At 38.4% G+C, this 15,989-nt stretch overlaps 1 protein-coding gene across 2 annotated transcripts in view; it reads right to left on the bottom strand.

Annotated features, from left to right (window-relative positions):
- Positions 1-15,989, bottom strand: part of LOC124774718 (trichohyalin) — a 402,178-nt gene that overhangs the window by 13,517 nt on the left and 372,672 nt on the right. For both annotated transcript variants that reach the window (XM_047249503.1, XM_047249504.1), the window contains exons 32-41: positions 13,910-14,153; positions 13,571-13,738; positions 13,060-13,215; positions 12,751-12,858; positions 12,262-12,441; positions 4,763-4,879; positions 4,626-4,680; positions 2,976-3,117; positions 2,648-2,783; positions 698-804 (exon numbers count right to left, since the gene is read on the bottom strand). In XM_047249503.1, the coding sequence (XP_047105459.1) occupies positions 698-804; positions 2,648-2,783; positions 2,976-3,117; positions 4,626-4,680; positions 4,763-4,879; positions 12,262-12,441; positions 12,751-12,858; positions 13,060-13,215; positions 13,571-13,738; positions 13,910-14,153 (1,413 nt within the window). The remainder of the gene's footprint in view (positions 1-697; positions 805-2,647; positions 2,784-2,975; positions 3,118-4,625; positions 4,681-4,762; positions 4,880-12,261; positions 12,442-12,750; positions 12,859-13,059; positions 13,216-13,570; positions 13,739-13,909; positions 14,154-15,989) is intronic.

The following is a 15,989-nucleotide window of genomic DNA, read 5'->3' as shown; positions in this document are numbered from 1 at the left end:
AGTTTTTTGGCAAGTGAAAATGTGTGCCAAACTGGGACTCAAACCTAAATACCAGCACTTACTTTTCATGGGTAATGCATTATCAATCGTATAACTGGCACTATAAAAGGCATGTGTCTGGGTTTGATGCAGTATGGTACATAGCATTAACTTGCTAATTATCATCACAGAGTATGTTTCATTTCTGCACACACATTTCAAGAAATTTGTTGTAAAGGTTCCAACATATTTGGAAACAATAACAATGCCCATAGTTACAGTAGAAGATTTAAATATCTTTGCATTACTCTTCATTAACACTAACTTTGGCTTGAAACAGGATGAATCATGAACACACAGAATCTGGCTCACTTGACCTATGATATGAGATGCCTGACAATGGTGTATTGAGGAGAAAAAAACACTTCTCAACAAATCTACATATTTCACATATGAGTTGAAGACTATACCGGTAGTACATATAATGCAAAATAATAACCTATTGACTGAAATTATCAAAACAAGCACTCTTTTGTTGCACAGACTTAAATGCGAATGGACAAAAAATACCAAAATATAAAATAATAGCTTGTAAACTGCCTTATTCCACATTATTATAATATATCATGAACATGATTTATAGAACATACAGCTAAGGGACTGTGTGGCCTTAAGTTACCTCAATGGATCCCTGATGATTGCATATTTTTTAACATACCTGTCCATGCTGGTTTCTCTTCTCTTAAGTGGATAAAATGTGTCTGATCCTACAGACTGTAAGCTTGATAGGCTGCCTTCGTTCTCTGTATCTGTCCAGATTGACTGCTGCAAAGAAAATAGGGGGTAATATAATCTCAAATTTAATGCTAAGTATTACTTTTAAAATACACTCCTGGAAATTGAAATAAGAACACCGTGTATTCATTTTCCCAGGAAGGGGAAACTTTATTGACACATTCCTGGGGTCAGATACATCACATGATCACACTGACAGAACCACAGGCACATAGACATAGGCAACAGAGCATGCACAATGTCGGCACTAGTACAGTGTATATCCACCTTTCGCAGCAATGCAGGCTGCTATTATCCCATGGAGACGATCGTAGAGATGCTGGATGTAGTCCTGTGGAACGGCTTGCCATGCCATTTCCACCTGGCGCCTCAGTTGGACCAGCGTTCGTGCTGGACGTGCAGACCGCGCGAGACGACGCTTCATCCAGTCCCAAACATGCTCAATGGGGGACAGATCCGGAGATGTTGCTGGTTCTAGAGCACGTTGGGTGGCACGGGATACATGCGGACGTGCATTGTCCTGTTGGAACAGCAAGTTCCCTTGCCGGTCTAGGAATGGTAGAACGATGGGTTCGATGACGGTTTGGATGTACCGTGCACTATTCAGTGTCCCCTCGACGATCACCAGTGGTGTACGGCCAGTGTAGGAGATCGCTCCCCACACCATGATGCCAGGTGTTGGCCCTGTGTGCCTCGGTCGTATGCAGTCCTGATTGTGGCGCTCACCTGCACGGCGCCAAACATGCATACGACCATCATTGGCACCAAGGCAGAAGCGACTCTCATCGCTGAAGACGACACGTCTCCATCCGTCCCTCCATTCACGCCTGTCGCGACACCACTGGAGGCGGGCTGCACGATGTTGGGGCGTGAGCGGAAGACGCCCTAACGGTGTGCGGGACCGTAGCCCAGCTTCATGGAGATGGTTGCGAATGGTCCTCGCCGATACCCCAGGAGCAACAGTGTCCCTAATTTGCTGGGAAGTGGCGGTGCGGTCCCCTACGGCACTGCGTAGAATCCTACGGTCTTGGCGTGCATCCGTGCGTCGCTGCGGTCCGGTCCCAGGTCGACGGGCACGTGCACCTTCCGCCGACCACTGGCGACAACATCGATGTACTGTGGAGACCTCATGCCCCACGTGTTGAGCAATTCGGCGGTACGTCCACCCGGCCTCCCGCATGCCCACTATACGCCCTCGCTCAAAGTCCGTCAACTGCACATACGGTTCACGTCCACGCTGTCGCGGCATGCTACCAGTGTTAAAGACTGCGATGGAGCTCCGTATGCCACGGCAAACTGGCTGACACTGATGGCGGCGGTGCACAAAAGCTGCGCAGCTAGCGCCATTCGACGGCCAACACCGCGGTTCCTGGTGTGTCCGCTGTGCCATGCGTGTGATCATTGCTTGTACAGCCCTCTCGCAGTGTCCGGAGCAAGTATGGTGGGTCTGACACACCGGTGTCAATGTGTTCTTTTTTCCATTTCCAGGAGTGTATTTTAAAACAGTTCATATATTTATGCAACTTGACATTACTCAAACTACTCTTTAATATCATTTGCACCTAATTACATTAACTTGGTATCTCTCCAACAGATACACAAATAAACTTACAACACAAAAGAAACAAGGTTTACGTATCACAAAATAAATTTCCCAAAAGTTAATAAAATGGAAAAATGTTACACAGAAAGTAAAAAGTCTTTGTAATATAATATAAAATAAAACAGTTACTTCTAATGCATGCTATTACTTTCTGGTACATCTTGACTTTATAACAGTATTTGCAATTAAATTTTGTAATTAAATTGTTGCCTCCAGTAAATTGTATCTGCTTTGTTAGCAACTTTCAAAATTCTTACTAACTACACATACCTGCTCTTGTGCTGATGTCTGCTCCAGAGAAAGGCTCTTTCTGTATAAGCTCCCTTTCTGCTGAATTCCTTTACTGTTCCCTGTCTTTGGGCGCATGCGAACTTCTGGAGGATTATCAGACTCTGTTGAGGCAGCTCTGTAATGATGTCATTTACAAAAAAATGTACTGTTATCTGCCCTATAGAACTAATTGTAATTGAGTAAATGTTACACATTCAAGCAAAGAAAATAGTAAAAAGAAGAAGAATAGAAATGTTAAAACTATGAATGATAAGTGGAATATAAAAAGTATTGAATATTGAAGTTAAGAATAAGTAAAGTTACAAACCTTCTCATCCCCATAGCTCTTCTAGCACGGTCACGATCTCTTTCTTCTTCAGTGAGTTTTTGTTGTTTTCGCAGTTCTTCAGTTACCTCAGTTAATTTCTGCATTGTTGTTTGCAACTGTATTTTCCTATCCACAGAGGATTCTAAACAAACAAAAAAGTCTAAATTAATATAAAACAAATTGTATTTACAGAATATACTTTTATGTTGGAAAGTACTTTCAAATTCTGGAAGAATAATTATGAAAATAAAAACATCACGCCTGAAAGTAAGTAGATGTGAAGACCATGTCAATCTTCCAATGGGTTTAGTGCTGGTGTATTGATGTGGACTTTAGTTTACTGATATAATGATTATAACACTCATAAAGTTAGAATGACTAGGTCATCAGTTTTAATTTGGTTATGGTATATGTCTCAGTCATATGTTAAGACACTGCACAAGTTATTCATCCAGCTGAATAGTACACCTGACATGTGCATAACTTATCATATACTTGAAATGCATTCTATGGGGTGTACAGCTAAGTAATTAAAACTTCTGTCCAACAAATTATATGATTCTTCTTCAAACTCAAGTGAAATAGCAACACAGCTGTAATATAAATACTGAACTTATTGAAGAAGCCCATTGTATAAGAAAATACTGAACGGCTAATAAAGATTCTTATTCTTATTCTTGTTACTTGTACCAGGGCACCAAAAGATAAAAGCAGCTGAAAACTGTCCAAAATGAATTAAGTCTTCTATGTATATTCTTGTTCAAAACTAAAACCAAACATATGCTTCATTTGGCCTATATTATGCTATGCCTCCTATATTCTCATGTGAATCATGTAAAATAATATATTTTCCTTTTCAAAATACAATACAAGCAAGACACATAAATTACTTGTGTTCAAGCCAAGTTCCCCTAAATCTGCGGGTAGACCAATTGTAGACTATACATGCTGAATAAGAGAACTGAAATTGCTATTTATTTTACAGGCACACTGGTTTCTGCAGAGGAAGATGTTTTTGAAGCAATTTAAGGATAATTACAGTATGTAAGTAATTATATTTCCACATGTTATTTGTAAATGCAATGGAAGGTACAACTGTCAGATACAGTTGCAAACATAAAGAAATTCAAGTAACATTATTTCGTTCGACCAGAAATAATGTTTTATTATTTGTTGTTGCATGTAAACTGCTCAGAGAAGACTCGAGAGATCTGTTGTTGACTAGTTTGTGAAGGAGTTGCAACAAAATCAAACTGCCTCAGAGTGAGTTGTACTAAAAATGCACCAAAAAAAGATTGTAGATTTTGCAGAGACCACAAAGTTAAATTATGATGTGTTAACTTTTACTACAGAAACAAAAACCAATAAACTAATCTATTCTAATATGATCAACATCCAATATCTGAGTTCTTCAATAAGCTAAACAAAACTTTTGTACAAGAGACACTATAAAGTTTTCTGCAGGAATAATTAGGAATTTTCTTTTGGTAAAAATTGTTCCTCTTCATGTTGTGTCAACTAGGACCTTTCACCACTTTCAAGTACAGACTATTACACTGTTGTTTCATACAGTACAGTTTAGTGCTAAATTATTTGCTACCCTACAATTCTGTTGAGAAATCAGGAATGGGGAAACTGGATGTTACATACCTTTGACAAATTCTTTTCTCTCCAGTGATGGTGATGACTCACGTGACTTTGGACCCTGAAACACAAATGTCCATTAGTAAAGAAATATTAAAGAATTTTTTATGGTATTACCTGGTGATATTCTTCACATTTCTCACCTTAAGTCTTCTTGGCGGGGTGGGAGTTGATGGAGATTGTGCAGTTGACGCTGCTGTAGTAGCTGCTTTTTCTTTACCAGAGAAAAGATCAGGTGCTAGCCTCATCAGCTCATCAACCTGCAAAAAAGCCAATATTGATCACTGTGCTACATTGTTCTAACAGGTGCTAAAATGAATGAGAATGGCTTTGCTTGGTTGCTGAGCTGCCTCTGTGTTTCAGGATATCATGCAAATCAGATAGCAGGAAAAAAACCAAACAAACAAAAAAAAAAAAACCAAAACAGTGCATAGCCTCCCATGCCCATTATCAATCTTATTAAAATCTTTCGGGGTGTACTGGCACATCATTTAATAAGATATTAAAATAAGCCAATGATTCAGTCACTGCTACATGGTTGAAACATTGTTTTATTTTAGTATTTTAGGCATTTTTTAAGATTATGCAGCAGTACACCCAGAAGGATTTTAGTGAGATGTACCATACACTAAAATCTTCTTGCAGTGAGAAAATAGTCATGAAACCTTGTCACGGCTACTTTCATTCTCACTTTCAATTTGGGGCCACTTTCTGGGTAAACTCAAAAGCAGCTATCAGCACTTTCAAAGAGCCATTAAAAACGTGTTGGATGCAAACCTAGAGACGCATGTAAACCTCAATTCAAGTTCTCTGGTATTCCTCCTTCACCATCTTTCTGTATTATATTCTTTAAAATAAATACAACAGCCAAGGAATGTAATTGCAAAAAACTGTGATATTTATGAGCATTTCACCAGATAAAACATAAACTTACACATGACCCCCAATCAATACATTCTGTGCCAAAATCATAATTTCCGCATGGGAGGAAACTGAACTTTTTTTGTGAAGTATAGGCAGATCACACCAGCACTAGGCATACAACCATTAATGATTGAAATCTCAACCTGTGTTAGATTTGCTTCAACTATGGTACCTCAAGTTTATTTCTAGTTGGTATTTATTATAGTCACTGTGGTAGATTAGATGCACTTACAGCACCTTAAGTTCATTTATTTGTATACTGTATTTTGCTTTGATCACTGTGTCATATTAGATAAACTTAATGCTACCTCCAAATCCATTTTTAACTTCCTTGATCACTGTGGTAGATTAACTCCATTCACCACACTTCACAAAAATTAATAACGTTTCTCATGTTTAAAAAACTGTGTGAACTGATTTCCCGCACATAGCTGGTGGGCATCCTATGTGTGTGCTTTTAATTCCTTCATGAGAGAATTTTAGTTCATAGACATTTTTGCGGCAACATACCTGTGTAAATGCATTCTGCAATGAATTGTGTCTGTTAACATTCCAATAAAGGAACTGTTCAGTATTTGGACATCTTTTGTTATGTTGTTTGCCTGCTTTGTCCATCCATTTTACCCTCCACGCCTAGCAAACAGATGGTATCCACCTCTTATGTTCAAAGAGGAACTCAATTCCCAAGATGGTGACCTCAGTGTAAACCCCCCCCCCCCCCCCTCTCAAACTTATGCTCCATACCACCGCCGGCTGCACTGAGAGGCTGCTGACGACACATTCCCCTACCACCCAGATAGCACTCACCACACCGGGCTGTGGGCGTAGCACAGCACACTACTGCTGCCTACTGCAGGTAACTGAACTCGGCCCCCAGCCCCTCCCCAATCTGCAAGCGAATATGGCCATGTTTCACACTTTCCTCAGCTGCTGCCCACAGCTCGCAAGGACAGCCACTGCTCCAGTGCACTTGCCCTCTTCCCACCACCACCATCCACTTGCTGCGTTTCAACTCCCACGACCCTTAGTTGCTGTTTGCTTGGGTAGAGGCAATATTCACATTACCAGTGACTTCACACAATTTGCCATAACAGTGATGCAGCTAGGGCCTTCTATGGTGGCATACGACACCATCACAAGCCTGCCACAGTCCGGCAGATTCGGTGCCCTGAAAGACCAGCTGATAGCGCAACTTGCAGTTTCAGAAATGCAGTCCACATCCCATGAATCCTCCACAGACATAGCGCTACTCATAACCTGCATGACTGGCTACATGAACAAGCTCATCTTTATACAGGAGTACATGCTCACCCCCACACTGTGGCATACCCACCCCACAATGTCTACAACCACTAGTGTGGACGCCCATGCAGGTTTCCCCACACACACACACACACACACACACACACACACACACACACACACACACACCTCTGACTAGCTAGTGGTGCCCAGGATGTTTGAGTTGCTGGTGATCTTTGCTGGTATCATGAGCACTTCTGTAATGATGCTGCACCATATGCAGGGTCTCCAATCAACAGCGGCAGATGGTAGTAGACTCCCAACTGCTCTGCTATTTCTTTGTGTCTATTCTTACCTAACTGTCAGAAACCCTCCTCCCCAACAGCTTACCTGCTCGATTCTGGCTCTGCAAACTGCTACCCTCCTCTGAACCTCTCTCTCCCTCCTCCTCATAGCTTTGAATAGCTCCCTAATAACAACCTACTGCTCCCACATTGGGTACGTCAACATCATAAGTGCATCCGCATGGACCTTCACCATGGCCGATGTTACGGACCCTATTCTTGGTGCCAACTTCATCACCCACTATTGCTTCCTCCTCAAACTAGAAAACTGCTGTATCATTAATGGCATGTCCTGCCATTCCATTCCTTGTAAATCTTGCACTGCCACCCATTTTGTTAATAAACAATTTTCATATTCCAGCCGGTTTGCTGACTTTCTCACCAAATTTCCTCTCCTCATCCACCCTTCCAACAACCCCCCTGGGAGGTACACCACAATGCATTTCACAACATTGCAACAGTACTAGACCCATGGTTTTTTACTGCTCCCACCGAAGAGCAGTAAGCGAAGAGCCACACACTGATGGTGTACTCTGCCCCTTGAAGAGCCCATGGGCCTCACCTTTACACCTCGCTCCAACAAAAGATGGCACTTGGCACCGATGTGGTGACTTTTAGACCCTCACTGCCAAGGTGGTCCCCAGCTGCTACCCAGTGCCCCTCTTGCTACAATGATGGCCTGTCTGGCGCAATTGTCTTCCACAAGGCTGGTGCAATCGTCTTCCACAAGGTAGATTGCTCAAAAGCATTTACATTGATTCCAGTTGCCCATATGAATGTGAAGAAGGCAGTAGTAATCACCCAAAGTGTATTTATGCCCTTCTAGCTCTGCAGTGCTGCCAAAACTTAGCAACACTTTCTCGAGAAAGTCCTGCATTGAACCCTGGGTTGTTTCATCTACCTGGGTGATACCTTCGATACCTTCATCTACTCACATGATCTCACGGATCGCTGCCAGCACTTTGAGGAGGTATTTTCCTGCCTCCAAGAGGCAGGAGTTATCATCAACATGGAGAAGTGGATCTTCAGTGTTCCAGAGATCGACTTCCTTCGACAAAGGCATTAGCTACGGGCTCTGTTCACTGGACGAGATGATCCAAGCTGTTGCCATATTTCCACACCCCACAACTTTCAAAGAATGCTGCAAGTTCCTAGGGATGGCGATTTTTTTTCCGCACCACTTGAAGAATGCTACAATCATGCAAATGTGGTTTCAGCTCTCTGAGACTGCAGACGTGTGTGCAAGTTGCGTTTGTGTGAGTGTGTGTGTGCGTGTGTGTATGTGTGTCTATTGCTGACAAAGACCTTAATGACCGAAAGCTATAATTGTGTGAATTTTTTGTTGTTGTGCCTATCGCGACTCAGCATCTCTGCTATATGGTGAGTAGCAACTTTCCTTCTCTGGTACTGTTGTATTTAATTTAGTTATTGTGCTAGATTAGGTTCACTTATGGTACCTCAAGTTCATTTGTTTGTATTTGCATATTTCCTTGACCACTTTGTTAGATTGGACCTGCTTATCTTACTACAAGAACATTAACAATGTTTCTCATGTTGTCTAAATATATGTGTAAACTGATGTGAAACTTCCTGGAAGTTTTGCAGGAGAGCTTTTGTGAAGTTTGGAAGGTAGGAGATGCTGGTGGAAGTAAAGCTGTAAGGATGGATCATAATTTGTGCTTGGGTAGCTCAATTGCGAGAGCACTTGCCCACGAAAGTCAACGGTGACGAGCTTGAGTCCTGGTCTGGCACACAGGTTTGATCTGCTATTAACATTCAAATGTCAGAATTAATTATTCATAGCTCCCCGCTATATCACTACATAATCATTTCACATAATGGCAGCACAGATGAAGAGGAAACATTATTTGTGAACAAATCGTCTGAAATCAACAGTCATATTGTACCTAACACTGTACCAGAAAATATTTTACAAAGAATTGCTTTCCTTGATCACTAAACATCTTGTTATATTTTACAGCATAGAGTTACACTGAATGCGGATTATGGATGGAAATAAATAAAGAATAAAGTTAATAAATTGGCTTTGTGAATGTATAATGTCTACACAAACAAATAAAAAATAATTTATATCAATTAAATTACTTGTACGGTATTCCTGAATGACAGATTTAAAGTTAGAGCTAGAATAATAAATGAACTGGACAATGAAATGTGAATTATTTAAGATTTTGACTGATTTATTAAAAAGGTTCTGTGTAATATCCGTTTCATAATAATAAGATTCAATTGTTTTCTCTTATAGTGTTGATAACAATCTACATAATCATCTACATCTATACTCTGCAAACCAATGTGATATGCATGAGATAGTGTATGTCCCATTGTACCAGTTATTAGGGTTTCTTCCTGTTCTATTCACAAATGGAATGCGAGAAGAATGATTGTCTGAATGCCTCTGTGTGTGCAGTAATTGTTCAGATTTTATTCTCACGACCCCCATGTGAGTGATATGTAAGGGATTGTAGTATATTCCTAGAGTCATCATTTAAAGCCGGTTCCTGAAACTCTGTTAATGTACTTTCTTGGGATAGGTGACACTTATCCTCAAGAGCTTGTCAGTTCAATTTCTTCTGTGTCTCTATGACACTCTCCCATGGATCAAACAAACCTGTGACGATTCGTGGTGCCCTTCTCTGTATATGTCCAGTATCCCCTGTTAGTCCTATTTGGTACAGGTCCCACACACTTGAACAATATTCTAGAAATGATCACTAGTCATTTGTAAGAAATCTCATTTGTAGACTGATTGCATTTTCCCAGTATTCTACCAATAAAGCAAAGTCTACCACCTGCTTCATCCATGACTGAGCCTATATGATCACTAAATTTCATATCCCAACAAAGTCTGACCTCAGCATTTGTATGAGTTGGCCAATTTCAACAGTAACTCATAGGAGATGCCATTTTTTAATTTGTGAAGTACACAAGTTTACATTTATGAACATTTAAAGCAAGTTTCCAATCTTTGTGCCACTTTGAAATCTTATCATGATCTGACAGAATATTTATGCAGCTTCTTTCAGTTAGTATTTCATTATAGATAAATGAATCATCTGCTGAAAGCCTGAGGTTACCATTAACATCGTCTGCAAGATCGTCAATAAGAAGTCCACACTGGCTGGATAATAACATTGTGTCAGCCACTACAATTGTATGAGGAACAGCATTTTAATGAAATTAAATTGTAAGTATAAGCCTATACAAAAATATTATGAGTAAATCAATAGCTGAAAAGACATGCAACTACAGTGTATGTTATGGTGCATAGGAAAAATACATACAATACAATTTTTCAACTAAGCAGTATAAATTCTGTTTTACCGTAATACCCATAGACATATCTCTGGATTTTTATGAATGGTGATTTATTTGTCACGTAATGTAAATTTACTAATCAAATGGGTAGGATGCAGGAGATGCATAAATGTATAACATAATTTCATTTGTATTAAAGTACACATAAAGAATGGCAGCAACAATTTAACAATTGTGTTTTAATGGAAACTATTTATAAATAATTGCCCCTACTGTCAAATTATATTTCATTAATTCCTTTAGTGAGTAGCATTTCTGAAGGATAGCATCAAGTAGCTTTCTATTGCCAATGGAGATGGCTTCATGTTTAGAATGTTTTTGCCTTCTAGTTTGCTGTAGATTCCCATATGTGGGGAGTTCTGAACATGTAATTGTAAATGATGAGTGCAAGGCACAAAATAATCTTTTTTCCTTGAGTTATGGAAATGGTTATCCTTAAATAATTCTAATTTACTGTACATAAATATGATAATTTTGTAGATGTACTGCTGTGATAAGGTTCACAGTTGGACATGCCAGTCATTCAACATTTCCTATGATATGGAGTATACAATATTGTTCATGACACACTGAAATGTTTTCTGGATGCCTAAGAAGCTGACAGATAATCAGAAGGACCAGTGAACAACAACAAGCTTGGGTCACTTAATGCACTGTGCCACAGAATGGCATGACTTTCTGAAAGGAATCATCACTGGTGATGAGTTGTGGGCATACCACTACATGCCCAAAACCAAGCAGACCTCTTTGGAGTGGAAACATGCTGGTTCAACAGTACAAAAAGAATTCAAAGTGACTCAGTCTGCTAGGAAAGTGCATGTGACAGTGTTCTGGGATATGCATGGTGTGTTATTGGTGGACTTTGTGGAACACATGACCACTGAGAATGATGTAGCCTACATTAAAACTTTGGTTCAGTTGCATCGTGCCCTGTGTGACAAACACTACAACATTAATGCTGATGGTGTCAAACTGCTTCATGACAATCCTCACCCCCATGCTGCTGGTTTGTTAATGAGAAAATTGCTAAATTTGGGTGGGAGGTGGTTCAGAATCATCGGACTGTCATCGGTTTGGTTCTATGAAGAAACTGCTGGGCAGCCAGTGATCTGCAACAGACACCAGACTCAGATGGCTGTACTCCAATCAAATGGACTTCTATGAACATGGTGTATTGAAACTGGTACCATGATGGGAGAAATGTGTTGGGAACATTGGTGACTATGTAGAAAAGTAGGTAAAAGATGTAACTTCCTAGGCGATTTTTTTGTTTTGTTACCCATTAACCTTTTTGGTAATAAAGTTATTGTGTGTTACTTTCCAAACTTCCCTCATATCTGCACTTGAGCCTTGATCCTGCAGAAAAATTTTATTTGGCAATGAAGTTCATGTCAGCATACTTGTTATCACCAAGTGAGATACTGCATTTTGCATCCAACATTATTTATTTGTTTAGTTATGAGAAAAGAAATTAGGCTCTGACATTTTTAAAACACCTGTCTACACCTTCACATTTCTCTGTGCAGATCACTGTGTTACCCATAAACCAGGAGGATATTCTTATTTATCTTTATATTTTAGGGAATATATTTACTATGAAATTTTTAATTTTGGAAGAAGTACTGATCATATTTCCCAGTACCTCCATTTCTGTATTTCAATATGAAGAAGGTAATTGGATTTCAGTAGCAAAAGAAACCACTCTACTACCAGCCCATGATAAGCAGACACGATGATGATTACAAACAAATTATTAAAAAAATATGTGAGATATAAAGCGTTTGTTATTTTACCTGTTGGATGATCATATTCACTTTACGTTCCTCATCTTGATCTGCTCTCTTCCGTGCTGAAATTACTTGTCGCATTTCTTCCCTCTCTTTTTCATATCTTTCTTTCTCTCTACGAAGTTTTTCGTTTGTGGTTCTTAACTTTGCATGAGCATCTCTTAGCTCAAGTAGGTCACATTGTAACTGTAATGGCAGATATGAATAGCACATACAAAAGTATTAATATTCTCTGTTGACCATAAAAAACAAGTTGGCAACAGTTGTTAAGAGAAGTATTCAAGCAGCAATACTTAAAACCAAAGGTATTAATTCATTTCACCGAAACAATATAAACGGCTTTAGAGTAACATATTCCGATGGCAAATTACTTTTGGCTGTCAGTATTCTGTATGCAATAATTTGTTATTAAACCAGTGGTACTATATAGATATCTGTGCAACATATCCATCATTACTTCACTGCTAAACATCACAAAGATCTAGCATATCTTACCTCAGAAACTTTCTTTTTATTTTCCTCCTGTTCTTCTTCTGTTGACTTCTTCAACTGGTCTAGACGCCTCTTTGCTTCAAGACGTTCTTTATCCCTTTCTCTTTCAACCTATTATAAAACCAAAATGATTACAATTCTGTCATTTCAGTATATATCAAAATGGTAAATAATTCCAATCATATTCAAACTTCAAAGACAGTTCTGCTTTGTTTCTAACTTCTAAAACACATCGCAAAATTAATATAGTTGCAAATATGGTACCATGAAACATGAACTGGAAAAAGTTACTCCTATTAAAATTGCCCTTACTTCAAACAATGTTTGGCGCAAATCACGAGCAAGTGTTGATGTTTCTTGCAGAAGCCTGTGTTGCTCTTCTCTCTCCTTCTGCCATGCTAACTCCATGCGGGTTCGCATTCCTGCTATCTTTGTTCGACCAGTGCTCAATATCCTGTCCTCTTCTAACTGAAATAGGGGAACCATCAATTAATCAGTTGTAACACATTAAAACTGTACTGTCAGGTGCACATCATGATACCACTGGGCTGAAATGCAGCAAAACCAAAATATTTATTTTTATTCACTTATATCCTTACACATGACTATTAGGGACAGATTAAAATTACACATAAAAGCCACAGAAATGGCATCAATAAGAAATTCATGTGTCAGTTTATGAGCCACAAAATCATGCCTCTTATTTAAGAAGGCACATCTAATAATAGATTACTTAAAAAGAAGTATGGTTATTTTCAATCGCTTCTGTATATAAATTATATATGTGATTATTGTTACCAAACGATGATAAACTGAAATGTACCTCATTAACTCTTGACTGCATTTCTGCCAGTTTGATTTCCCATGAAGACCGTTCTGAGACTAGCTCAGTTTTCAGCTTGGAACTCTCAAGTCTTGCTTCCGACAGTTCATCTTCCATGCAGCTGACTTGTTGCTCCAAAGATGCTATTTTATTCCGCATTTCTTCATCCTAAAGCAACAATATATAGAAGAAAAGGACTTCTAATGTCAAATACTTGTTTTATTACTATAGTTCCTATTTTGGTCAGAAACAGTGTGACATTGAACTAGTGCTCTCTGGTTAATATTACAACAGCTCTATTATATATGTTTTCTAATTTTAAACAAATAGTGCTCTTACTTCATCCACATCACCATCTGCAGATTTACTGTCCTTTCTACTTTTCTGTGGCATTGCTTTCAGGTCTGCAATTGTCTTTTGAGCAGCATCCAGCATATGCCTGTAATTGTCACGTTCTCTCTTGAACCTGGTAACCTGTGCCTGTAAGGACTGTATTTCCTCTCCAATCAGTGCCATCTGATTATCGTAACGTAGTTTTAGCTGAGCTACTTCTGCTTTATGTGACTTTTCTTCTTGATACAATCTGCAAGCACCAGAAGAAATGTTTTAAAATCACAGTGGAAAGCAGGTCTCTCTGGAAGATTTCAGATGCATACCACAGAAAGGTCAGTGTTTTTGAGCTGTAATTGCTATTCTAAAATCACGATATATTGTCACCAAATGATTCAATTCATTTATTTAAATATTTAGATGTGAGTAACATTCCTTAAAGAATGTTCAGTTACATTTAATTCTAGCAATCAAATGGAAGTTCTATAGTTAAAGATTAAGAAGATTTCATTTTGGAGTTCACTTATACTGTCAAAATCTCAGCGCATACTCAAAACAGTCAGACTAGAATATACAGAAAATCAAAGCATTTCAAAATTTTTAGACTTCAGCACACGACAAATACTAACATAGTGTTCTAAGTTTGTGAAGCAGCATTACAGAAAATATAAAGCATCCTACACAGAAATACATCAGTCTTTCTTTCAAAGATGTCGGTGGTTTCTACAGTCATATTAGTTTATTTTCAAACATACAATACATTTCTGATAAAGCAAAATATATGGGGCTAAGTGCAGGTTACACAATGCAAATAAACAAAACAGAAGCAAGGTATACAGTTCTGTTTCAGTTTAATAAAAGTAATCTTGTCAGAAAATATTCAGCTGACTGTTAAAACAAATGGCCTGCAAGCTTAGAAAAAAAATTGTTTTACGATGATATATCCTTCCTGAAGATCAGAGTGGTTGTTCAAGACATCTTGACAGAATTGTTGGAAAGAAAAACTCTTACTGAGAAAGATACAATATTACCAAAGGGGAATTACGCAATCAGCTGTATGAGTACCCAACGGAATCTTTTGTCAATCACTGCAACAGAGAATATATTATCTGGACTCTTTCTAGCATTAACAAGAGTATCGAAATAATCAATCACTCATGTGTACTTGACAAATTGTAGAGCTCATGTAACCTTGGGCAGGAAGAAGACTCAATAATATCATATCTGAACAACAGGAAATAGTATGAAACAGCAAAAAATTAAAAATACATAGGCCTACAGTTTCTCTACACCTTTTCCAACCAATTTATAAGCAACATAATGTCAGATGAAAATAAAAGAAAATATTACATGTATGTACCTGATGGTTTTAACAAGATCAAAAATTTTGAGACTCTTCATGGAGCAGTGGAATATTCTTGGTGGAATAATAAAATATTTATAAGAAGAGAGGGTAATGTAGCTGAACATGGATTGTTGTGATGTACTTTAAAAAAAATAAAAAACCTGGGGTACCTGCTCAATATAGACTTTTCATTATTCTTGAGAACTGAACAAGATTCCAAATCTCACTTTGAGCTCTTCAACAATCTCCCCATGCATTTACTCCTTAATGGTATAAGTACCCAGTAATGATTTTCACTTTCAAGTGCAGTGCAATTTTCCAACCACAACACAAATCACAACAATAATTTGTATTTCTTTCAGATGTACTGCCATTTTCCAACCACAACACAAGACACAACAATAATTTCCATTTCTAAAATTCATAGTGGGTTTTGCATTTTGGTGTAAAAATTTTAATGTGTTACTTGCAGTCATTAGGCAAGAAACTGCAAATTAAAATCATATCATATTGGCCAGTTATTCTAAACATGAAGTGAACTATACAGTGTTGAAAATCAAAATTGCAAATAGCCCAATTTCCTTAAACAGATGCATACCTGTTTTTCTTTGACCACTACCATTGTATTTATGTAGACATTAAGCATGTGGTAGCAGATAAAAAGCAGCTACTTTGTATAACTGCCAGCTTTTTTTCTAAATGTTGTAGGGAAGTTCTAGTGAAATGTAAAAACTTTTGGGTTAT

Source organism: Schistocerca piceifrons, chromosome 2, assembly GCF_021461385.2.
Source record: "Schistocerca piceifrons isolate TAMUIC-IGC-003096 chromosome 2, iqSchPice1.1, whole genome shotgun sequence".
NCBI classification, from domain to species: Eukaryota; Metazoa; Arthropoda; class Insecta; order Orthoptera; family Acrididae; genus Schistocerca; species Schistocerca piceifrons.
The sequence above is the reverse complement of the archived record's forward strand: the minus strand, read 5'-3'. Positions and strand labels throughout refer to the sequence as shown.